Source organism: Ursus arctos, unplaced genomic scaffold, assembly GCF_023065955.2.
Source record: "Ursus arctos isolate Adak ecotype North America unplaced genomic scaffold, UrsArc2.0 scaffold_21, whole genome shotgun sequence".
Taxonomy (NCBI): Eukaryota; Metazoa; Chordata; class Mammalia; order Carnivora; family Ursidae; genus Ursus; species Ursus arctos.
The window spans coordinates 11,779,526-11,804,850 of NW_026622886.1; the positions used below are offsets into that span (position 1 = coordinate 11,779,526).

Below are 25,325 nucleotides of genomic sequence, written 5' to 3' on the forward strand. Positions count from 1 at the left end.
TTAAGTTTGGGCCTTTACGTTTTACTAGGTTTTGGAGGTGAGCTAAAAAAAGCAATCACTGGGCAGTGCCTTTTTTATTTTTTAAGTAAAGTAATCTTCATCCTGAAAGAAATCTTGGAGATCAAAGCAGGGGACTCTGCTCTCCTCCCAGAGGAGGAAAGTGGGGTTAGAGGGAGACTCCTTCAGTTATCCAAGGTCAAGTGGTCAGCTGCAGGAAAGCAGCGATTGGCACACTCCCAGACTCCCCACCCCCACCCCTGCCACCATCCATCCCTGGCCCCAATTCCTTCTGCTAGAGATACCTTCTATTCTGATCTGCAACTGATCTGTTTCTCTTACTTTCTGGGAAGAGTGACTGGCACTGTAACACTTCTTGGTTTAGTGGTTTTAAAAATTACTTTTCCACTTGACTTAGGACAGGCCAAGCTCAGCATTCATGAAACGGTTTATATCACCTGGCCGTTCCCCGAACACGGATTCGAGAAGCCTCCTGGACACTGGTTGCAGTCAGGCCCGTAGAAACCTTTGCAGCACTTCGGTATCTGAGAAACAAAACACGTGTTGCCTTTTAAAACCGCAAGCAGAGTGCCAATTCCTCAAAGGAATAACATTTTAATTTCCATTATTGTAATAAACAGCATTAGCTCCCCCTTATGGGCTCGACTTCTTCTGCAGGTGATGGCGTGGCTGGTGCTCGGCCATCTGCTCACCACACGTGTACCGAGGGCTGACTATGGGTGCCAAGCCAGCTCTGGCACTGAGAGAACAAGACACGAAGGCTTGCACTCATGGAGCCCAACCTCTGTGTAGTCAGGAAGAGACAATCAATGGAAAAAAAGGGACCTGTACGTGCTGGGAAGACAAAATACTGTAAGGAAGTGGTAGCAGGTGGGGGCCAAGGTGGGAGGAGCCTGGGGAGGCCACTGTGAACTGGGTGGTGATGGCAGGGTGAGGGGGTGGTGAGAGTTAAACACTTGAATGATGGATCAGCCCCAGGAGAATCTGGAAAAGTGCTCCAAGGGAGGGAGTGGCCAGCGTGCACACTCTGGGGTCAGAAAGAGGGTAAGAGGCAGGTCGGACACAAGGCAGTGGCTGGTCCTTCGGGGGGAGCGTCGAGTGTGGGCTCACCATTAAGAGTGAGAGGGAACCATGGGAGGGATGGATGCAGGGAAGGGGGTGACCTGGGCCCCGCGGAGAGAGTTCACCCTGCCATTCCCCTGCAGGAAGGCATTGCCCAGGCCCCACTGGCACCCTGTGACCTCACAGACACTGAGGCCCAGGAGTGTGGCCCTGGAGCTGCCTGGCTTGCCGGCCTCACCTCCACGGTGGCATTGCAGTATCGGGCACAGCCGCTCTTTAGGCTCCTTACTCTGCCAGTGTAGACACATCTGTGTGTGAAGAGTGTCTGGAAGAAAGCCAACGGGAAAAATGCACTGAGCCTGCATTTTGAGGTCCTCTGGGCATTGCTTGCTATATACATTCGACAGCCTATTTCCATTTCCCCTCGACGTCAGGAAAGAGCACCAGAGCTCTCCAGCTCATGTGGCTCCCCGTCAGAGCTCCAGTCACCTTCTTTCCTTGTTGGTAGAACACAGGCCAGGATTGGCACAAATCGGGGCACATTTATCTTCACCTCCCCTCTCCTGCCATAGCAGACATTGCCAGCTGATCAGGGAACACTTTCCCATTCATCCCGGGTGTGGCTCAGGTCCCTCTTCCAGGCAATAACCGTCCCCAAGCTCCTTCTACAGAGAACTTTTGGAGCCGGTAGAGACTCTTTCTAGTTTGTAGAAAGATCCACCAAACAAAATAGGGATGGTCCGAGTTTTTCTCTTAGGAGTGGCGTGTATGTGTGTGCGTAGGGGAAAGACTTAAATGCAACCTTCCATTCTCAACCCCCTGCTGCCTAATCGTCATTATCTAGAGCTGCCATTTATCAAGAACTCACTAGGGGCAGACACACTGCATGTACAAGGTCATCAATCTTCAACTCGGTGTGGACATTTTTCATCCCTCTTTTGTAGATGAGGGAACGGAGGTCCCGACAGGTAAATGATTTTTTCCTCAAGAGCTCTGCTAGTGAGGGACAGGTCCAGAGAATGGGTCTTACCACGTACTAACTTTAGGATATCACAGGCAAGTCATGTAGTCTCTGTGAGCCTCAGCTGCCTCATCTGTGAAATGGGACAATAATGCTGATCCCAGGTTTTATCCTAAGCCTTTCGTCCCTGGCTCTAATTTTATGCGAGGTAAACGTTGATGTGGAGGCACATCTTTGTCTTAGGCTCTTGCTCAAGAAGGTAGCGTTGAGAACTTCATGGGCTGTAAAATCCTCAAATCTGAGCTGTGTAAAGGCATTCTGAGGTCATTGAGGAAGGAATATTCAGTCCTCTTGTCAGCTCTCAGGATAATTAAGTAAGTATAGATCACGGGAGCCTGGGAAGGGAAGTTTTGGGGCTTTTTTGGTTCTAACCCATGTATTTAATTCTGCTCTTTCTCTCCTTCTTTTCCTTACTTGGGCTCAGGGATGTAGGATCATGATTCTGCCACGTATTAGCCGTGTGACCTTGTACGAAGTGTCTTCTGTTTCCTTACCTTCGTTCCCAGGTCACACGATGGCTGTGATGGTAATATACCTACCTCGTAGGTGTGCTCTGAAAGCATTTTGAACGGTGGCACACAGCAGCCACTCTGATGCTGGTCAGCATGATTTCCTCTCTTCTCCTCCCTCTCCATATTCCCTGATTGACAATATCCTGTAGGACTCAGCGGTGATGGCTTCACTGAGCAAATTAACTATCTACGCACCTGTGCCAATTTAATGTTCATGTTTTGCTTTATTAAATGCTTCTCAGTAGGATTCCGTTAAAGAGCTCATCTCCTTCCTTAGTGACCTATTCTAGTGTTGAATGATACTTCGGGTTGGGATGCTCTTTTTTAGGACAAAATTATAGGCAGAGATTTCTATCATCATTTACCTTGGAGCATTTTGCTTTTGTCATCCATAGAGCACTTGGCATATGAATTCTGGATTGTTGTAGAATGATCTGTTTTCCTTGTTAGACTACAGCTTCTCAACACAAAAACGAAAACAAAACAAAACTATGTCTCATTCATCTCTATGCCCTGGGAACCAGCTCTCAATAGATGTGTGCAGAATTCAGTCCAACTTGAAAAGGGTTTGATGGTCCTAATGTCATTCTCATGATAGTCCTTGTATTTCTATCTAGAAAAATCCTTGGGAAGACCAAACAGGAGTAAAGTGTGGCAGAATATGCCAGCCCCAGCTTGGCCACTTTGGCCTAAGGATTGCTTTGAGCTCAAGTCACACTTGAAAAACAGCAGATAGAAAAGGGGCACTCTTGACTTACCCCTTTCATTTCTGAAAGCAGGGGATAAAGCTCCCCTGTGAAAGACGCCCTCCCCGTACCAGGACAAAAGAGACATCTTGTCACCAGAGACAGGAAGCTGAAGCAGAGAAAAAGCTGCACAAATGGACCTTGTTAAAATAATTCTGAAATTCCTCTAGCCTCCCTGTACATTTCAGTGACTTTCCCGCAATTGCCTCCCTTTATTTAACCTACCACATAAACATTTGCATTTTGCCATTTCTTTGGGTCTTCGCTTTCCTATGGGTGCCCCTGTGTACACATAAAATCTGTGAACTTTTCTCTTGTTAATCTGCATAATGTTCATTTAATTCTCAGTTCATTAATTCTCAATTAATTCTTCTTAATTAAGAGGAAAGGTAGAAAGGATGAGAAGCAACACCGGTGGGGTCGCTTGGGTGAGGTGTGGTTTCATGAAGCCGTCACACTCACTGTGGGCTCAGAGTTAGCAGGACATTTGCTCCAATACACCAGAGAACAGCTCACACAGGTGCCCTGGAAGGAAAGACAAGGATCAGTACAGGCATCCTTGGAAGAGGGAGCAGGGGACCACCCCATCTGGCCTCAGGCTTCTTTCTGAAATAGGGTCCACGAGTGGACCACTCCTGGCCTCCCTCTCCACTCCCTACTGACGCCTCCCCAGAGAGAAGGAGGGAAGTCAGTGCCGTGGCCAGAGCTTTGGGAGGGGGAACTAGCTTGCTTGGAGCAGCCCCCTCCTCTCCCTCTTTCAGGGTCAGATCGACTGTCCACTGGCCTGAGGCTTCTGATGGACTGTCTGCCATGTAGAGGCACCTGTCCCCGAGGAAGCATTGCCGTTGTCCACCTGCGCCAGAGATGACGCATTAGCACTGGCCACACACGACGGGGGTGGGTATGGTTTCCATGGGAACCGAAAGATCACATATACAGCGGTGTTGAAATTTGGGGTGCTTTGAATAAAGCCAGCTCAGCCAAGTAGGTTGCTATGGAAGCAGGAAAAGCCATTAGAGGGTACACAAGCTCACAGGCAAACAGAAAGTTTGGTATTTGAAAAGAAATACAGAAAGATGGTTGACTGGTGAGGCCAGAGCACCCAACCTGAGAAGAAATTCTTTTTTAAGTTCCTTGGAGAAAAGCTATGGGCTTGGAGCAAGGTGGTCCCAGGTGACACAGGCAGGGACTGACCCGACTTCTGGTGTAGAGGGCTGACTAGTGTTCCCCACCAAATTCATGTCCCCTTGAGTAAGTCTTTGCAAATGTAATTAGTTAAGATGAGGTCACACTAGATTGGGGGGGGGTTCTGAGTCTAATGACTGGTGTCCTTAACAGAAGTGAGGGGGACACACACAGTGACCCACACAGGGAAGAAAGCCATGTACAGACAGAGGCAGAGATTGGACTAACGCAGCCGAGGAATGCCAAGGATTGCTGGGAGGCATCAGAAGCTGGAAGAGGCGAGGAAGGATCCCCCCCTCCCAGAGCCTTCAGAGGGAGCACGGCCCTGCTAACCCCTGGATTTCAGACCACGGCGTTCCAGAACTGTGAGAGAATGCACTTCTGCTGCTTTGAGCCTCTTAGTTTGTGCTAAGTTGGTACAGCAGCTCTAAAGAGCCAGTAGAGCTGGGAGGCATTGATCATGGTGGAACATTCCCCCGAGGAGCCTTCAGTCACAGTTTATGAGCTAGGACCTCAGGCCCGCCTGCCTCTTCGTGGAGACAGAAACCCGTCTGGAATGAGGCTCCTGGGGTGAGGCTTTCCTTGTGAGCTTCCTCAGAAGTGTGAGAGGGAAGGATGATGCCTGCCCCGTGGGGCTTTTCAGGGGCCCCTCTTTATCTTCCTAGTTTCCTTACCAATTTCATCTCTCTCTTGCTTTCGTCGCATCGGTGGGGCAGAATCGGCACGATGGAGGGAGGGATGAGGACGCCAGTCAGGGTGTAGATTCGACCGTTTTTGGCGATGACCTCGGTCTCTTCTACGGCCACATCATTTGCCAGAATCTGTCCCTGGAAAGAAGCAATGACGTCTTTCGTTCTGTCCTGCGGGGCACCAGCCATCCCCAGGCAGATCTGTGTGCTGGTGACTGCTCAGACAGTTGCTTTGGGAAGGGCCTGGCTGACAGGAAAAGATGGGTCTTTTTTTTTTTTTAATGGTTGATTTATTTATTAGAGAGAGAGAGAGAGCAAGGGATGGGGGACAGAGGGAGAGAAAATCCCAAACAGGCTCCACGCTCAGTGGGGGGTATGATGCAGGGCTCGATCTCAGGACCCTGAGATCATGGCCTGAGCTGAAACCAAGAGGCCGTAGCTTAACTGACTGAGCCCCCCAAGCGCCCCAGGGCAAGACGGATCTTAAATGAATTGCTGACTGAGACCAGGCTAGGATGTCTCTGCAGAAATGGTCCTTGTAGGTGCAGGGCTGGGAAGGGGTACAACTATTCCAGCTCTGTAGTATATTTGCTAGGAGACCGCGGGGGACCTGTTTTACCTCTCTGTTGGAGAAGCGGGGATCCATTCATTCAGATGCATTTATGGACCCTGTGTTATGCTCTGCTGTAGACGCTGGGGATACATCAGTAACAACCCCAGACAAGCCCCTGCTTATGGTGTAGGGGAGGGAGCAGAAAATGAACAGACTGGCAAAGAATTCTGACCTCCAATTCCCCCCCTGTGCTCCACCTGTGGTATTAAATGCAACTCCATCCTTCTGGTGGCTCGAGTCAGAAGCTCAGGAGACTTCTTCCTCTAATCCATCAGCAGATTCTCCTGGGGCTTCTTTTGAAATGCCTTCAGAATGTGACCACTTCATCCCACAGCCCTGCTACCACCCTGGTCTGAGTCGCCATCATTCTCTGGGCTATTGCCATCAGCTTTTAACTAGCCTCCCTGAATGGACGTCTGATCATGTCTCCCCACTGCGTGAAATCCCCCATGGCTCCTCATCTCATTTATTTTTATTTATTTATTTATTTTTTTAAAGATTATTTATTTATTTATTTATTTGACAGAGATAGAGACAGCCAGCGAGAGAGGGAACACAAGCAGGGGGAGTGGGAGAGGAAGAAGCAGGCTCATAGTGGAGGAGCCTGATGTGGGGCCCGATCCCTCAACGCCGGGACCACGCCCTGAGCCAATGGCAGAAGCTTAACCGCTGTGCCACCCAGGCGCCCCTCCTCATCTCATTTAAAGTGAGAGTTCTTAGGCCATGCGTGACTTGACCCCACTTCTCCTTCTCCCTCCCATTGCCTTGACCTCTTACCACTCTTCCTTCATCCCCTCTGTTCCAGCCACGTTGACCTTGCTGTTCCCCAGCCAGGTCAGGCATACGGTCCCTTCTTTGTGCCTTTCTTTGCTCCCTCTCTCTGGAATGCTCTTTTCCCCAGATATTCATGCTGCTTGCTTGTGTCTTCATTTCCTTCTGGCCTTTGCTCAGATGTTTTCTTCTCCATGAGGATTTCTTGGGCACTTTATCTAAAATGCCAGCCCCCTCCTTGCTTTATATCCCCCTTCTTTGTTCGTTTGCCTTAGCACTTACTAACTTCTAATATATGCTGTGTTTTACTTATTTAATTTGTTTATTGTCTATCTTCTTATTTACTAGAATGAAAGTTCCATGCAACCAGGGACTTCTCTCTATTTGCTCATTGGTCTACATTTAAGACCCAGAATGGTGTCTGGCACATAGTGGGCACTCAATAGATGCAGAAAAGATGCATCATCATCATCATCATCACCACCACCAGTGAATCAACAGGAGAGAGAATCTGCGCATTGTCAGACTTTAGCTGATATTAGCCCAGGGTGTTAGCTGAATAATGCTGCCTTCACTGAGTTTCTTAAGTAAGTCATGTTCCCTCCCACCACAGGGCCTTTGCACATGTTCTCCCTTCTGCCTGGAACTCTTCTCTACTCATCTCTGCTGAAGTTCCCTGTACTCATCCTTTGAAACTTGGCTAAAGCATCACTACCTTACTGAGGACCTCTAGACGCCCAGCCTCCTCTTATTGTAAACTCTCATTATAATTATAATGGCACTTCTTATAATTGCAATGAAATAATTAGCTAGTCATTAATTAGCTGCTCAAAGTCTGTTTTCCTTGCTGGAATGTAAGCCTGGCTTCTGCATTGCTTTATCCCGGGCATCTAATTCAGAGTCTCACACCTGCAGTTGCTCAGCAAATAAATGAAATCATGAAATGCAAGAAATAACGAATGAATGAAGTAATCATCAAGACTGTAAGCCTGTGAGTTAGCAGAGGGAGGATAACCCGGTGAACAATCATAAGCAGAGCAAAAATGCATGCGAGTCATGACAACGGCAGTAGAATTTTCACCTACGTTGTTGGTTGTGTTGAACTGTATCATCTGGTTGGCCAGGCTCCTAATGTGTGGGGTCACAATGAGAGTACCCACTTCAAGCTGCAAAGAGAAGAGAACAACACAGACATTTTGAGCAATGCATGGGGCCCTGCTTTTGTAAAGTTCTCATTGGAAAAAATAGCTCGGAAGTCTAGGAAGTAAATTATGGGAGGTTTGATGTCATCTGTTTTGTGGCTTTGAGGGTTCTCTGATAACGGCTCATTATTCATTGCTAAGGGTATGCCCAGAGCTAGAGATAAGGAACAATTGTCACGGATTTTCTAGCACTCTAATAATGGAATGTAAGAGGAGGTCAGATATGTGGAAAGCAGGAAAAAATAGGGCAGGAACGTGGGGCCAACCTGAGTAAATGGGACAATGTGGTATCTGACGAGTTCCAGAAGCTTCCGAGATCCCTGCAATGGAATCAAAATACTTCTTTAGTCATTGCAGAAAATACAACTTTCCCCCTTTTGTGGGAACTTCCAATGACTTTGGATGCATAATCCAGAAAACTCAATGCCCCGTAATCTCTTCACTGGGAAGTTCAGGATGAGAAAAAAACCCATCCTCAGGAGCTGACATTCACCAAATTCCTCTTTTGTGGCAGGAGCTGTTCTGAAAGCATTATAAGCACATTTTATTTAATTTTCCTAAAAGCCTTGTGAGGGAGGGACCGCTATTGACTCATTTTATGTGTGATAACACTGAGTTTTAAAGACACGACAAAGGTCACAAAGCTAACTTAGGTTAATAAGCCTAAGAAGTTCTCAGTCACTCTGCTCCATTACCTCTCTGAACGTCTAAAGCTACATTCTGGAATTTCTAAGATAGCCTCAGTTGACGATTCGGTTTCATTTTCTCCATAAATAAATGTCTGCTTGTCAGACCATGTGCTGGATATTTAGGAATACACAAGCCTTCTTAGGAATATCTGGGCAGGACAGTTTCCCCCTCTGTGCCACCATGGTCCATGGTCACCTCTCCTTCAAAGTGCTTTCCACGATTTCTCGTGTTTCAGAAACATTGTAGTGGTGGAGGAAAAAAAGAGAGTCTTGGGATTATCAGCGGGGTGAGCAGTCCCCGTAGGGGTACCCTGGGGAGAGCGTACAGAGGTGAGAAGCGCAGGGAACCACTCTGGGGACAGCGGCCATGGGGGTCTGCAATCTCCTGGCAGAGTCAGAGCTGGGAGTTACAAGCTACATAACCCTTGAGTTCTGCTTCTTAAGTGGCACAGCCGTGGTTACTCGGCTCGGACGGGAGGGGAATCACAAATCGAGATCGTAGTCACCTCCCAGAGGCTGACCGTTCTAGGGACATGTTCCAACAGCAAGAAGTCCCAGGTCGAAAGAGAGCCTTGCTGAATCAGAGTCCCGTGCGCCCAGACTCCCCTCTGCACTTGTCCTAGGTCCCTAGGCCAGAGGAGTTTTCTGTAAGTAGAGTGACCCCCTACCCTGGCTTGTCTGGTACAGCCCTGCTTTACGCCTAGTATGTTGGCAGTCCCATTCACTCTCAAGTATCCTGGTGTGGATGATACATTGGATGGCCACCATATCGATAAGTCAAAAGCAGTATGTGCAGGGCAGGCTTACCCATAAGAACATTGGAGTTGAACCCCAGGTAGCCAGCCCTGACAGGCTGCTTTCTGCAGCCCTGGCTCTGCTACCATGTGACTTTAGACTCTTAGACTCTGGCCCTTATTGTCCCCTTGCAGCTGCTTTATGGTACCCACAAGTGAGGACTTGCAGGCAGGAGCAATGTGATTACAACTTTGGATGTTCAGTGGTGGAAGGGGTAAGCAAAAGTGGGGACTGCTGGGAAATGTCAGCCCAAGCTGGATTGCAAGCTCCCGGAGGGCAGGGGTCAGCCCCTGCTGGTCCATGGTCCATGGTCCTTCTTAGGCTTAAGTCTGTCTGGCTTATTAATCAGAGTCCTCAGGCCACACAGTGTGCGGTACACAGTGGGCCCCGTAAAAACTTTTGTGCCGATAGGGTCCTGGGAAGAGCACTGAGCTGGACCTTGGGGTCGTGAGTTCTAATTCTGATTGTGCTGCTGTGACTTTGAGCAAGCCACGTAGCACCTCTCGGCTTGGTTTGGCCTGCAAAATAAAGAGAGTGGTGTGGACCCCTTCCAACCTTCTGATTCTGTAGGGAAGACGTTACCAACTGGATCATTCAGTTTTAAAGTCCTAAGAATTAATTGGTGTTGGATCCTTTTTTACAAGAAGGAGGAGAATGAAAGGGACAAAGGAATTGATCGGCATCTTTCCTGCCATGTGTGTGCCTGTCGCCTTGGCTGGCTGGGAGCCATGAGGGCCATCATTCAGTTAGATTGAGTCCAGTGTGATTCAAATCGACAGGATGTGTGTCCAGGTGCTGCTGTTGGTAGCAGAGCCTTTCCATGTAGTTAGTACCTCCTCTCCCTTATGAAGACATTCGCTTCCTCCCTGCTGTTCTAGGTAAAAATAACAAAAACCCAGCCCTTTGATGCCAGGGCAGAGAGAGAGTTTTTCTATCGAATGTTAATTTGACCCTGAGCTCTGCAATTTCACCTCCCTTTGTCCCATGTTACTTGCAAGGTATTTGTGGGCTGGCAAGGGCCAATCTCTGGTTCCCTGTGCTTTCATTTTGCCTAGTTCAGTGATGAAGTCATAAACTGGGGCTGGTCATCAGTAGCTGTGGTCTCTGTTCGGATAGGATGGTTCCTGGACTGAAATTTTGCTTCAGGGAGAAGCAGAAAAATACACTGAAAAGGAAACATGACATTCCAAAATCAGAATTAGAAGCCATTTCTCTAATGAAATCAGCTTATTTTCTGTCTCATGGGCATGGCTGATGGGGACTTTCCTGTCTCCAGCTGAGTTTCTTCCCTGAAATAAAGCTGAAGGATGCTATTAGAGTGCATGGAGAGAGAGACCTTCCTACAGGTTGAGAAGTTTTAACCAAACAGGCTCTGGGCCTGAGAAAAAAGCGGAAATGATCATTCTGTTCCTCGCTTAGAAGTTAAAGTGGGAGAACAGTTTTGACTCAGAATGGAGAGACTTGAAATGTTTATATTCTCTGCAGGCAGAAAGATACTGCCGTTGAGAGCAAGGACAGTGAGAGCCAGGAGAGGTGGTGTGCTGGTAAGTCAGTTCTGTGGGAGAACAGAGGAGCCCAGATTTACAGAGTCGGCCAATTTCTGCGGTGTAAATACTCCCCCCATAGGTTAATTCCGAGCTACAGGGCCATCTCACTGAACGAAGCTGGGAAGAGGTACACAATCTACTCTTGAGAGCCCGACCAAGCCAGCAGCTCCAGCCACAGGCTGAAGGAATTATGAAGCAAGAGAAAGACAGATTTCTGAGCAAAGGTGCTTGACAGAAAAGCAGGGAGGTTGATTTTTTTCTACTCTAATTAAAAGGTTTTGTTTTAATTTTAAGTGTAACTGGTTAGGTGTTTGAGACTTCTTTTCATATTATTAAAAAACAACCCCGGTATCAAATTAGAAGCTATGTACTCATTGCAGCCATATAATCTCAGGATTTTAATAATTTCCCAAGGGAGCAACATTACTTTTTTAGCTTTAAAATTAAATGAGTGTGAGTGCCAAAGAGAGCTATAACTGCTTTTCTGCAATAGCTAGGTTTCAGAAAACTTGCGTGTGAATTGTATTTTTAAAATAGCATCCTATCTTAAAGACACTGGGAAATTTAGCATTTTAAGTGGAAACCTGTAGCAAATCCTTTAATATGGTGAATGTTTATTTGCAATGTAAGAGATTACCTTCCAGTTTATCTCTTTGATCCACATATTTTTAATCCAAAGTTTTCTGAAGGCAAGATGTCCTTGTAGATACCTGAAAGTATTCTAGAAAGTATGTATCCATGTGCATCTCTAAACCATACATGCAACAAGATTCAGGGTTCCAAACACAGCATGGCCTGAGTCAGAAAGTTGGTGCTTCCCCAAATGTCTATTTCTAGATCTTACAGAGGTGCCATTAAATCAAAATGCTTGGGGTATGGTTTGTAAAGCTGCCTACTTAACAAGCTCCAAGGGTGATTCCTAAGTATACTGAAGTTTAGGAATCACTACTGTAAAAGATCCGGACCCTCCATTCTGTATAATGAACTGATCTACCTGAGGTCATGGATAGTCTTGCCCCATTGCCAAGATGGTGGCATGATTTCAGGGCACTGGAGGAAAGCTTGTGGCCCTTCCTATAATTCCATCCTTTGACATTCTAATGAACACAATTCCATATTAGTTACCATTCCCTTTGGTTTAAGGCTGTTATTTCTGGGAAAGGAAACACTTTAAATGGTTTCAGTCACTTATACTTTTGTGTGAAGTATTAAAAAAATCTTTCTAGAAGAGAATGTGAAAGAATTGAAGGCTTATGGTATATAAGGAGAGGGTTAGTATGAAGAAAGATGAAAGCAAAAGAAAGGAATGCCTGGGCATCTAAAAATAACATTTATTCCTTTTTTTTTTTTTTTAAGATTTTATTTATTTATTCGACAGAGATAGAGACAGCCAGCGAGAGAGGGAACACAAGCAGGGGGAGTGGGAGAGGAAGAAGCAGGCTCATAGCGGAGGAGCCTGATGTGGGGCTCGATCCCATAACGCCAGGATCACGCCCTGAGCCGAAGGCAGACACTTAACTGCTGTGCCACCCAGGCGCCCCCCTTTTTCTTTTTTTAAAAGCAGTCTCCATGCTAGACATGGGGCTTGAACTCACGACCTTGAGATCATGACCTGAGCTGAGATCAAGAGTCAGACACTTAACCAACTAAGCCACCCAGGTGGCCCCCAATATTTATTCCTTTTAAATTTAGCCTAGACCTGGCCCAGAATAGCCTGGTTTAGAGTTCATTTCCTGGACAGCTTTAGAGTTGTAGGCAACTTAAAATATTGATTTTGATACTGAGAAATATTAAAAGAGCCAGGAAAAATCAAACCAATCATTTAGACCTGGGGTTGCAAATAGATTTTATTTCCTGTGCTCAGCCTGTCTAGCTACTTGGAACTCTGTCTAGGAGATTGGAGCCACATCCATAGTTCCAGAGGACTGTGATTGATTAATGATGTCTGCCTTGGTTGCAGGAGGGTAGCTGGTGATACATGTGTCACTTATTGAATGTCCCGAGTTTGGAGAAAGTCTGTAGGGGCACAGACTGAGGCAATGATGCCTACATGATTCCATCAGAGTAAGTAGGATACCATACCTCTGGAGAAAGGAGGTAATCAAGGGTGCCATCTTTCATATTGTTTAACGCTTCATTACTTGGAACAAAAATGGTGTATGGTCCATTGGTCCCATCTTCATCTAAGGTATGTCCCACATTGGTTTCCTGCATTTGAGAAGTGAAATTTTATATATGCAACCTATCTCTGACAAATACTTTAAATAATTCCTTAGCAAATATTACTAATTGACACCTATGCTCATTATATGAAAGATTAGACATAAAACCATTTTCCAGAAATTCATGAAAAGCACATACCTCTAACAAAGATCTGAACTTGCTGTATCTTGGTTGTAGCAATGTCATTATAGTTTGCTAAAAATCATGAAAAGAAATAGGTGGTTTAGGATATAGACATCCCAACATTAAAAGGTCCGTGACAGAGTTTATGTGTATGTGTAAATGTGGATAGAAAATGCCCTGTCAATTGCAACGCATGATAGAAATGTTTCCTGCTAAATTAGTGGTTCAGATCGCATGTTCTGAAGTAGCCTTTGGCCATCATCAAATGAGTCAAAAGAAATAAATTTTTATCGTAGTGAGGACTGCCCTCCTCCATAAAGTACGAGGGATAACTTTTCATGACAACTCATCACTGGACTGAATGATTATATGTGGCCATAAAAGAGGTCATGAAATTGAGATCTTTCTAACACCTAATGCATGCTTTTCCTTCTGTTGGCAGACGTACCCAGAATTCTACTGAAAACAGAAATCATCCCATTTTCCCCATAGTCAGGGCCCTAACAGACATGAAGGACAAGCACATAACGCTGGCATGCATTTTCTTCGTTGATATGAGTCTCCAGGGAACAAAAAAAGATGGATTTGGGTTGACCTAACTTTTATCCAAAATGTCTCACCTCAGTGTTGCTCTCAAATGTGGGTGCCATCTTGTCCATGGCTCGGTCAAGTATGTGTAGGAGCCCGTTGGAAGCAACTATGTCCCCCTGTATAATTTTTACTTTCTTTTTGCCTCCGTAGAGTTTAAGCTTTATTTGATTGTCCTAAAACACCAAGAAAAGTAAAATTAATGTGGTATCCTTGAAGGAGTATTGGATTAGAAGTTCTGAGTCCTTGGGTGATGTCATTTATTGGCTATATGATCTTTTGGATAAGTAAGTCACTTAACCCAAAATGGGAAAGATGTCATTTGCTTGCTTGACTTCACAGGTCTTTCATTCATCAAGATCAAATAAGATAATGTGTGAAATCATTGATGACTACCTGTGATTGCTAAATGTGAATGGACTGCAAGTTCAGAAAGGGCAAAATGATTCAATTTACTGTAAACTTATCACCTACGTTAGTGTGTCGAATAGACAAGGCAGACAACAAAAAATTTTTGTTGCATAAATGACTGAAGCTAATTCCTTCTTCCTTTCATGTGGCTCTTACAAGCTATAGACAATAAATATGCGTTGAATGAGTGAATGAATAAGTGAGAGAATGAATGAATGAATCAGTGAAGGAATGTCCTTGTAAGAAAAGAAGCTACATTTTATCCATCTATCTAGATATCTATCCATTATGCATCCATCATCCAACCATCCATCCATCTGTTCATCTATCCATCCGTCCATCCATCCATCCATCCATCCATCCATCCATCCATCTGTCCACCCATCTGTCCATCCATCTGTTCATCCATCCATCCATCCATCCATCCATCCATCCATCCATCCATCCATCCATCCTCTCACACACAGTACAACACACTGATTAATGATTCGGGTCTTGGAGTCAAGGAGACCTGCATTTGAATCCTGGCTCTGGCCCTTACTTGTGACCTCTCAGTTTTCTCACTTGAAAAATCATCTTTATGGTGCTGTTGCAAGTCTTATATAACATAAATAAAGATTCATCTCAGTACTTCGTATAGAGTAAGGGCTCAATAATCTAACAACTACTGATAGTGGGTGAACTGCAACAATATAGGCCATAACCCATGTTGTGTTTATTAATCACATCCCCTCTGGCTCAGAAAGAGTTATTTGTGAGAGGAAAGAGGGGTGGTTTTACTTAAACAACAGAACAGAACTAATGGCATTAGGAGAGAGGGAATGCTAGGTCTGCAGAAGGTGGATAAACTCCAGCAACCTAAAACAAACATAATCCATTTCCTCTTGCAAGAGGGATGCCGAGCTGGCTTTGTGCTGGCGCTTCCAGGAAACAGGTTTACTGCAAAGCTTCTCCTTCCTGCTGGCACCCGAATGACGTTCTCTTGAAGACGAATTCAGACCAGAGCAAAATCCAACACTTTATAACCTCTTTCCACAACAGATCTCTCCTGCCCGATCCTTCCTGGTGCTGCGCTCTGCTTCTGCCCTCATAGGGAAGTGCTTTGGCAAACAAGGAGTAAGGAAAGAAGTTCTTCATAAACTTCAGGAGCCCAACCACAGAGAGAGTTGGCTGTGGGCACTGGCTCAGCAGACTCTTTTGTTCCGGAAGCAAAATCAGAGAGACCCTTACCTTATCGCCGTTGAAGATTTCTCCTGACTTGCCGGTCAAGGTGTAGAAAGTGTCTGTGTTATTCATACGCTCGGTGTTCATCTGCCCAGCAATTATGTGGAGTTTCACGAAGTACTGAGCAGCCTCCTTGTCCATCAAGAGCTCTTTGACCTGAGGAAAGAGAGCCAGTTCTTTCAGTTTCCACTGGTGTTTGAAGGACAAAATGAGGTCGTGAGGCATGGATTGGCCAATCAAAGATGTCAATGAGAAGGCATCCTAACTCGGGCTTGGCCCTTTCAGGCACAGGTGACTTCTGGGGGAGTGGAATCTAGCGACCTGGAGGCAGTGGTCCGTGTCCTCTCAACCACCAGGAGCGAGGCTGGTGCAGGCACCGGGAGTCATCCGGAGCCCAGGGCGTAGATGGGAATGAAACAAGAAGTTATGCGAAAAGAAAGTGCAGACTAAATCCATGGAGCTTTTGGACAGGAAAAGTAGGATTTTTGAAATTGGCTGGATCAAATCTACATTTTGTCAGTATTATATATCATCAGCAATCAATCAGCAGAGACTTTTTATTAACTGTGTAAATAATCTATACAGCGAACAAGAGACCACATGCAAAGTGCCTCGTGCAGAGACATTTGACATTTGTGAATCCTCCTCCCCTATAAGGAGAGACGTGAGGCTATTTCTGAGGTTTAATGGTTGATTCATTTCAGATTGTCCAACGGTGGTCGCATATTAGGGTGAGGGTGGGTCTGTAACTCCCTGGGTTTTTATTCAATACAGCAAAAATTATTATCACAAGATATCTTGGATTAAGAGAAACCACTTATATACACATTAATATGTCCATTACCTCCATTAAACCAAATGTAGTAAATATCATGGACACCATCATGATAGGATGCTTCCAATGGGCACCAGGAGTTTCATTCCCACTGCATGATATCACTCCAGACAACAGCAGCTCACAGGGAAGACTACCGTGTTCTCCTACTTTCCTCTACCACTGTTATCATTATTTTTTTTTTTAAAGATTTTATTTATTTATTCGACAGAGATAGAGACAGCCAGCGAGAGAGGGAACACAAGCAGGGGGAGTGGGAGAGGAAGAAGCAGGCTCATAGCGAAAGAGCCTGATGTGGGGCTCGATCCCACAACGCTGGGATCACGCCCTGAGCCGAAGGCAGACGCTTAACCGCTGTGCCACCCAGGCGCCCCCTACCACTGTTATCATTAATGACTTTTTTTTTAAAGTAGTCTCCACTCCCAGCACTGAGCCCAATGTGGGCCTGGAACTCATGACCCTGAGATCAAGACCTGAGCCGAGATCAAGACCTGAGCCAAATCAAGAGTCGGATGCCTAACTGACTGAGCTATCCAGGCACCCCATCATTTATGATGATTTTAAAGAAACAAATATATAGTTAATACATTAGATTAATTCTTCTCATAGGAAGTAAGCAGTTTTGCATTATGCAAATCCTGTTTATCAAATGACTACACTTAAGATCCCTCAGTCATTACCCTTGAAGGGGTCAGGATTGGAAGGGGGCACCGCTGGGCCCTCTAGGGAGCTGGTAATGGTCTTGCTGGATACACCGGTACATTCACTTTGTGACAATGCATTGAGTTGTGCACTTACAATCTGTATGCTTACTGTAAGGATGTTATATTGCACTAAAAGTTTACTGCCCACCCCCAATCACCACCTTATCATCAGTAGATTTAATTTTAATAGGGGTTTCCCACTTTATTTTAAATACTTACATTGAATCCTTTCAGTCCCTTGTCTGTGGGCAAGAGCACAGTGAATGGTCCCAGGTTACTTAGTGGCCAGGCATAGGCTTTGTCTTAGGAATAGAAATACATAAAGAAAAAAAACACCAAATGAATCAGTGGCACCTGAAGAGTAAAATCAAGCAGTGGTCCTTGTGGTCCCTTTAGGCCCTTTGAATCAAGAGCTCTTCTCTTCTAATTGGTATGTGCGGCCCTTGGTAAACTGGGAAGCTCTAAGAAAGCAAGATATCATGATGCCATGGCCCCCAAAGCGTCTACATCACTGTGTGGTTTTCCTTGCAGACACAGTCTTAGCTTCAAGGAGACCCTGGGATGAGACTTGTGAGGGTCATGTGACAAAATCCTCAGTCAATCCCAGCAGGTGCCTGACCCTGTGCCCGGCTATCTGAGCTGTTTGCCATGGTGGTGAGCAAAGACGCAGGCCTGCTCCATCCAGGGCCAGCTCCGAAGAGCCTCATGCTTGATTTAATCCTCTGCTGTGGCCACCTTGAAGTGTTTAATAATTTTTGAACCAAGGACCCCGTCTTGTCATTTTGCATGATGTCCTGCAAATTAGATGGCCGGTCCTGTTTCCATCCTCCCAGAGATGCTGGGACGGCAGGGAGGGCTCTGGGCTGTCCCGTAGCAGACAATGTGGACCGGCACTTCATAAATGGGTGGAAGGTCAACAGGACTTTGTTGGGAAATGTTCGAGAGCACATTCTGCAAAGGACACTCTGTCACCCTTGTCTGCTGTCATTTGATAGTCCGAGTTCTTAGAGGAAGGCTGTAAGAAGCCAGAAGCATGCCACAAACGCGTGACTCCCTGTAGGATGCCTTGGAAAGAGGAGGACATTTGTGCAGGCCCTATGTTAAGGTTTATGCCCACAACGCAGCACTGACCCATTCTCTATCTGTGCTCTTTCTGGGAAATCATTTTTTGGTGACGGGTAAATTCTCGATACTGATATTTTAAGGCTTTTGCTGATGGGTCAAGTCTGTGTTTTACTTTCTGTTGATGGGTCAAATTTATATCTTATTGAAAGTCTTGTCCAATGCTGCGATCAGCTGTGATATTTCATTCTGAAGGGGGTGTTGGGTAATAACCCCTGGAGGGCATTTGGAAATGATGAGGGCATCTTAGATTGTCACCCCGCCTGAGGGGCTGGGAGAGGCGGTGTCACTATAGACAATTAGTGGTTGGGGGATGGCAAAGGGCAACATCCAGCAGCATGTGAGAAGGTCACACCAACTATTCTCAAAATTCAGTGGCACCCACTGTGGAACATGGATACAACCCAGGGTTTTAGTCACTCTCTATTCCCAGTATTATCTGCCAACCTTGCTTCACACCTGGAGGACCTGCAAGGTCAAGGGAAAGAGGGTGGTCTCCATCCTCATATCAGTAGCTGCCCTGTCTCGTTGTCGCAGACTTGTTAATCTAGAGTGACCCCAGGACCCTGTCCTCAGCATTCTGCCTACTAACTGTTGCATTGCTGGACCTCTTGGCACTCATTCCTTGTCTCCTTGGAAACAGCTGCCTGTGCTTTCCCTCTCACCTGCACGATTCCTCCCTAGGAGGGCCGATTCCAATAGATTCCTCCCCTGCCCATCCCTTTCTGAATGATTGTGTCTTACAGATGCCTTGCCTGAAAGATGGGTGCCCTTTACGTGGAAACCTGCACCCGCAGCCGCGTACCCAGGAGTGAGATGAAAGAGGTCAGACTTCCTTGCCATTTTCCTCTGGGTTCAGTGTTTAATTCTCTGAGTCGCTCCATGATGTTTCCATAACATGTTGAGCCATCACCCACGTAACCTTTCTGGCAAGTGCATCTATAGGGAGGGTGAAAACACATTCTCAGGGTCTTAGAGCCATTGAGTATTGAGATCCTACAGTCCAACTCCCTCATCTGAGAACAGAGTAAGGGCAAGGGCCGTGTGTATATTTATGCCCTATATTAACGTCATATCTAGCGCAGGGTTTGGTTCAGAGCAGGTACGTAAGTAACGGTTGAATGATAAGCGGCAACTGAATTGCAATAAATATATAGATAATGGAATTTGCAGAAATTTTATACAATAGTTTCATAAAAGACTCACGGAGTTAAGGACAAGGTTTAAAGGTGCGCCAGCCCTGGCGTGCTGGTAAAGGTTTAATAACCAGCTCTCTGCGGGGGATAGGGCAGAGCCCTGCTTTTCAGCTTTTGCCAATTTCCACGGGTTGTACTCCCACCTTGGCCAATCTCAAACTACCAGTGTGATGTCAACCAGCTTGCAAAATCCTGAAAACGTAACCACCAGCTTTCGCGACTCAGTAAGCCCTGGCTCTAGCACACCACCGCTGCCTAGCAAAGAGGAGCTGATAGCCAGCTGAAGCCAGCTAGGTGCTTCGGAAGGCGACGTTGCACAGGATCCTGGGATAAGTGGTGGGGTAGGGGAGGGGTGCTGCAGAGATGAGAGCTGCAGGGAGGCCGCGGTCATCATACCACCAGCATGACTCATGTTGACAAAAGGCTTCCAAAGGACAGTTAGACACTCATGAGTCCAGTTGTATTTCCAAATATGGTCCCATGGCAAATAGACGTATTTTTAACAAGTTTGCTGAGCAAACATTTCGGAGTTTTATTACCCCCGCCTGGATTGCTGGAGTGACTTCCTAACTGGTCTTTCTGCTCTCACTTTCCTTCTCCTCAAATCGGTCCTTTGCACAACCCTCTGAGTGGCCTCGCCAAAAGGGAAATCTGGCACCTTTGTGCCTAAAACTACATGGACTCCGTTCACCTCCAGAAGAAGGTCTAAGTGCTTAGCATGGCCTGCAAGACCCCAAAGGGGAACTTGTTTATGTTTCCTTCCTGCTGCACGCTGCAAATTCCAGCATTCCCAAGTTGCCTTCTTTTTCAGAGACTGGGATGCCCTTCTCAGGCCATGTGCCCTGCCAGGAATGGTCTCCTGGCCTCACCTCATGGCTCAGGAGTGATCTGCTCTAAGTAGTCTTACCTGGCCTCATGACTCTCCCCAACAGGAGCAGACTGTGGGTACCCCCCTCCATCACAACCCTGTCCACCAAAATGAGCCCCTGAGGTGTTGTCTCCTCTGCTGGAAGGGAAGCTCTCCCAGAACCTGCATCCTACTCCTTCCTCGTTACATTCCAGCACTTGGGATGATGCTTACTTGTTGAACTGGTTATTTACCAAGTATCCACTTAATTCTAGGAAGCTTGCCAGGGAGGAGGGCTACAGAGATGACGATAACAGATACCTTGCCCTTTTAGTGTCTCACATTGTGAAGATGGGCCTGAAAACAAACAATCTTGGGCCACATGATAAAGCCACTTGATCTCCTCAAGTCTCAGCTTCCTCATCTGTGAAATGGATTTCCTGATACGTTTAGGGCTGTCTATGGAAGAGAAGATGCACGAGGAACAGCTGGCACAGGGACAGACACATAAGAAAAGCTCAGTACTTGGTAGATGATGCTGACAGTGACGACGATGATGACGGTGATGGTGGAGATGGTGGCAATAGGGCCACCAGTCCTGCGGGGGAGCCAGAATATAGCAAGGCAAGTCCATAACCACATAGGTGAAGCTCTGGAGAAGCACCGTGATGAAGGCTTGAGTAGGGTGCTATGGGGCATGGAGGAGGAAGTGACTAATTGTGCCTGGAGGAATATGAAACAGGGTTTTGGAGAAAGTACCACTTTAGAGAATTCTAGGATACGTATGAGTTTTCCTGCTGGATGGATGATTGGCAGATCATTTACTGATTGAGACTTCGGAATTTTTCGTAGAACAACCAGAGTACCCTGGGGACATTTGAGAATGTCTGGAGATATTTTTGGTTGTCAGAACAGAGGTGAAGGTCCTGCTGGCATCTAGTGGGTGGAGGCCAGGGATGGTGCTGAGCAGCCTACAACGCAGGGGACTGCCCCCACAGCCCCGGATATCAATACTGCTGAGCTTGAGAAACCTTGCTGTAAGGAATCACTCTGGTGGATCAAACAGTGAATCAATCGTCTACTTAATACAGTTAAATAACAGTTTCCTACACAAACATCAACTTCCTCTGCAAGACCTGTGCTCCAGGACAGTGAATGTGAGAAGCACAGGGTGGGCGGTGGGGGGGATTGGTAACTCTTATTACAATAGTCTTTGTTCTAAATTACATACATTTCATTTAAAGACATCTGATAATAGCATGACAAGTAACCTGTACGAACCGCCAAGTATGTTCCTCTCTAAAAGTTCCCTAAGTTGTTATGAGGCCAATAGTCTGTTTTGTGTAAAATAACTTGACTTATCTTGCTTAAGGATGGCAGGAGAATCGTATTTTAATGGTGACGCTGCTGAATGGAATGCATGGGATATAAATACTTTTTATTGTTTAAAATCTTGGTCTGGACTCTGACATTTCAGGAGACGGTTTTCTGACTTAAACGCTCTCAGCTGGCCGTGGCGTATTCACAGTGGGGCCCCCTTTTGTCAATTGCTTCTCTATTAGGAGTGAAGGTCTCTTGCTGTCCTACAGCTCTAAAAACACCCCAAGCCATTGGCATTTTATAAGATATGGGATGTAATTAATTACATAGAGTGCTGGATGAAATTTAGTGAAATTCTAGGGTGTCCTAAAAGACTTACTACAGTTGCTGCCTTCACTCGTTCACTTGTTCATTTCAGTCCTTCATTGATTCATTTGTTCCTCCAAAGTGTCACTCATGTCATTGTTTTAATGGGTGCCAGGAGTTGTTGCAATAAAGATAAATAAGACGTGGACCCTCAAGGACCTTACGTTCTAATTGGGAATTGAGATCAGTGATACTAATAGCTAATATCTATTAATAGCTGCTATTCCAGTTTCCTTGGTAGGGGCCTGATACGGTTTCTTATTTAATACAACAATCCTACGAGGTGGGTTCTGTTATTAGCCCTACTTTAGAAGAGGAAATAGCGGAACAGAGAGGTTCAGTATCTCACTCAAGATGACATAGCGTGTAGGTGGCAGTGTTTGCACTCATCACCGCTGTACTACGCGTGTACTATGTACAGAAGCATTTCAGGTGCTCCAGGAGGCCAGGGGGTTGCTGAGTGGTCTGGGAGCACAGGGAAGACATCCTAGAGGTGGGGACACTTGAGCTGAACAGTGAAGGATCACTTGATCTTAGCCCAAAGGCTGAGAGGCAAAGAAGAGTGAAGGATCAATATGCTAGCCTGACTCAGAGCGGGTGAGGAGGGTATGACGTCTAAGCAGGGGGAATAGCTTGTGCAAGTGTATGGAGCTGGGAACGGCGTGGCGTGTTTCAGGGACAGCAGTGGGTGAGCCAGAGCCAAGAGGGTGTTCGTGAGGGTGGTGAAAACAATGCTGCTCATTCATACCCTCCGCAAACAACCCTCGGCCATGCCCCTGGGGGAATCGTACCAGGGAGCGCTCGTGCAGGTCCTGGAGGCTGGTCTGGAGGCATTTAGGCAGAGGTGCCCGAGTATGGTCTGTGAGGGGGACTCGGGCCCTGGGAGAGCATGTCCCCTTCCTCCTTCAGACCCCTTGCCCTGGTGTAGCTGGTGGAGGGCCAGAATGGGGCACTCTAGAATGCAGTGCCCAGGGCAGGGCAGGAAGCTGTTTGTTTTTCTTAGTAATAATCAACACGGAGCTTATTGCTTATAAGACGCTTATAAGCATCAGCTCCACTCTTTCCAGGGAGATCCTCTTGGTCTCTAGTGGACTTGTCAGGTGAAGGAAAGCTTACATGGCCTGTCCAAGGTCACTCCAGGGGTGAGTGAAAGAGCCCACGTTTGAGCCCATTCTTCTTTATTGGGTGGACCTCTGTGACTAAGGCAGTAGGATTTTGAATATTCTGCATAAGCTCCTTACCATACTGAAGAGGCGTAAACTAAATCTTTATCCAAGGTGAACTAAATGACCTGCACGAAGTTAGTAGTGGCCCCATATTTTATCAGTGTCACGTAGCTAGTCTTACTTCATCCTCTTTCCAGCCTTCCCAGACAGTCCATTTTTGAGGGAGCGGGATCAAGGGGATCAAGTGGTAGCCCCACGGGCATTCTAAACCCAAGCTTTAATGCCACTTACATTATTCTGATGTTCCTTCCAGTTTCATTTTTGATTTTATGCTCTCAAATACAAAGGAGAGAAAGTGTTGAAGTATTGTACTCAGACTTGCTGAGAGGATGGCAAAAAGTATGTAAGCTGTACACAAGTGTGTGTACATATATGCCTATACACATGATTGTGGTGTGTGGGTGTGAGCACACACATGTGTAGAGTGATTTCTACATGCCAGGTTCTGCTCAGAAACTGATGAATAATTCTCATGTAATCCTCATCACAGGTCTCGTGGGAGGTACAATTCTCTTTATAGGACAGAGGAAACATAATTCAGAGAGATGAAGGCAAAAGGCAGAGCTGGGACTTGAACCCAGGTGTTCTGGCATCCAAGCTCTTTTGACTCTACCCACAGTGAGTACAGATCTACTTATTTGCCTAGATAAAACGTGACAATCCTAAAACCTATCTGGGCAAATCCACACATTCCAGACCCAACTGTAAAAAGAATAAACTTCAGAGAAGATGAAAAGGGGCTCTGCAAGCACAGAAACTGGTTAGTAATTACACGGTTCAAGGTCTACTACTATGGTTTTGAGCTCACAGTGGCAGTGAGTCCTTCACAGATGCCGACGACAATGAGAACAGAAAGTGACACAGTAGCCTCGGTCTGGGAGTCAAAGACTGGGGTTCTAGCCTCAGTTCACCCACTAATGAAAACATAATACAGCTGTATAGTAGTTTCTAGAACATTCTCTCATGTAATGTTCTCAACATAGCGAAGTAGACATCACTATGCTCATTTCATACATGGAGAAACTAAGACCAGAGAGATGGTGTCACCAAGGTCATTCAGCTCGTAGATACCAGCATTGAGACTCAGACCCAGGTCTTTCACCCCCAAATACCACACAACCTGCCTTGGCCTCGGGAGTTTTCACACAAATATTTTCACTCTCGGTAAGTCCCTTCTCTTACAACCTAGAGTCCAGGAAACACCACCGGTGTTTATTCACCTTCCCCAGTCTTGTTTGGCACCACTAGCAAGCAATATTTCATGAATGAGGAAACAGGCATATACATTCGAGGTCAAACGCCTGTCATCACAGCAGACCTTTGTTTTCCCAGCGACGGTGGTTTCCTTCTCCCACGCTCAGACCACTTACTACCGAGTTATCAGGCATATCTCAGCACGTTCTAATGGTCATTACAAAGGAAACAATTGTCGAATGATTCAGTGATTGAAGAAAGCTGTAATTGGGTACCTACCGTGCTCCTTGCATCCTGCTAGGTGGGGGTGAGTGTGGGTACAAGACTGAGTAAGACACATTTCCTGCCCTTTGAGGAACTTACAGCATTGGCTGGCCACCACTTGGAAAGAAGGTGGTGGAACTGAACAGACTTACTTGGGTTGGCCTGGTGCGATGGTAGTGCAGTTAGCGTTCCTGTGACAAGGGTTATTGGACTCACAGACATCGATCACACTGCACCCCACTCCAGGGACGTAATTGCGGTAATGTTCTTTACACTCACAGTGAGACTTCAGAAGACAAGGAGAGAAAAAGAAAGAGTTCTCGTTAGTCACAGAAGCTGATATCCTTCTTTAACCCATCTGTATTCTGCCATAAAAACTAACTTAGGGCTTGTCCGAAGTGTGGGCTTCAGTTGAAAATTTGTCAAAGTATTCGGAATTGGCAGTCATGTCTACATATTTCACCCATTGGGAAATTACACCTTGTTTGTAAAGTTCACCTTTTTGGTTTTCTTGTTTCCTAACCCTAGGCCTTTCTGGCTCCATAATTCCTGGTTTTAGATTGTCTACAGGTGGGTAGAGACTGAGGCTCAGATGGGAGATATTATAGCTCTAAAGAGTGGTTTTCAACGGGGACTCTCACCCTAAGGTACACTGGGCAATGTCTACGGACATTTCTGATCGTCACAACAGGGGAGGAGGCCGGTGTCACCAGAGGCCAGGGATGCTGTCAAACATCCCACGATGCACAGGACAGCCCCCACCACAAGGGATTCTCCAGCCCCAAATTCTGGTCATGTCCAGGTTGAGAAACCCTACTCTGGAATAATGGGA

General features: G+C 46.2%; 1 protein-coding gene across 2 annotated transcripts in view; it reads right to left on the minus strand.

Annotated features, from left to right (window-relative positions):
• The window catches only part of STAB2 (stabilin 2), a 143,652-nt gene that overhangs the window by 85,678 nt on the left and 32,649 nt on the right, over positions 1–25,325 (minus strand). For both annotated transcript variants that reach the window (XM_026499790.4, XM_057316261.1), the window contains exons 9-21: positions 24,646–24,779; positions 18,886–19,019; positions 17,178–17,260; positions 15,426–15,575; positions 13,817–13,960; positions 13,212–13,268; positions 12,933–13,058; positions 8,086–8,139; positions 7,703–7,783; positions 5,219–5,371; positions 3,822–3,884; positions 1,319–1,405; positions 456–542 (exon numbers count right to left, since the gene is read on the minus strand). In XM_026499790.4, the coding sequence (XP_026355575.2) occupies positions 456–542; positions 1,319–1,405; positions 3,822–3,884; positions 5,219–5,371; positions 7,703–7,783; positions 8,086–8,139; positions 12,933–13,058; positions 13,212–13,268; positions 13,817–13,960; positions 15,426–15,575; positions 17,178–17,260; positions 18,886–19,019; positions 24,646–24,779 (1,353 nt within the window). The remainder of the gene's footprint in view (positions 1–455; positions 543–1,318; positions 1,406–3,821; positions 3,885–5,218; positions 5,372–7,702; positions 7,784–8,085; positions 8,140–12,932; positions 13,059–13,211; positions 13,269–13,816; positions 13,961–15,425; positions 15,576–17,177; positions 17,261–18,885; positions 19,020–24,645; positions 24,780–25,325) is intronic.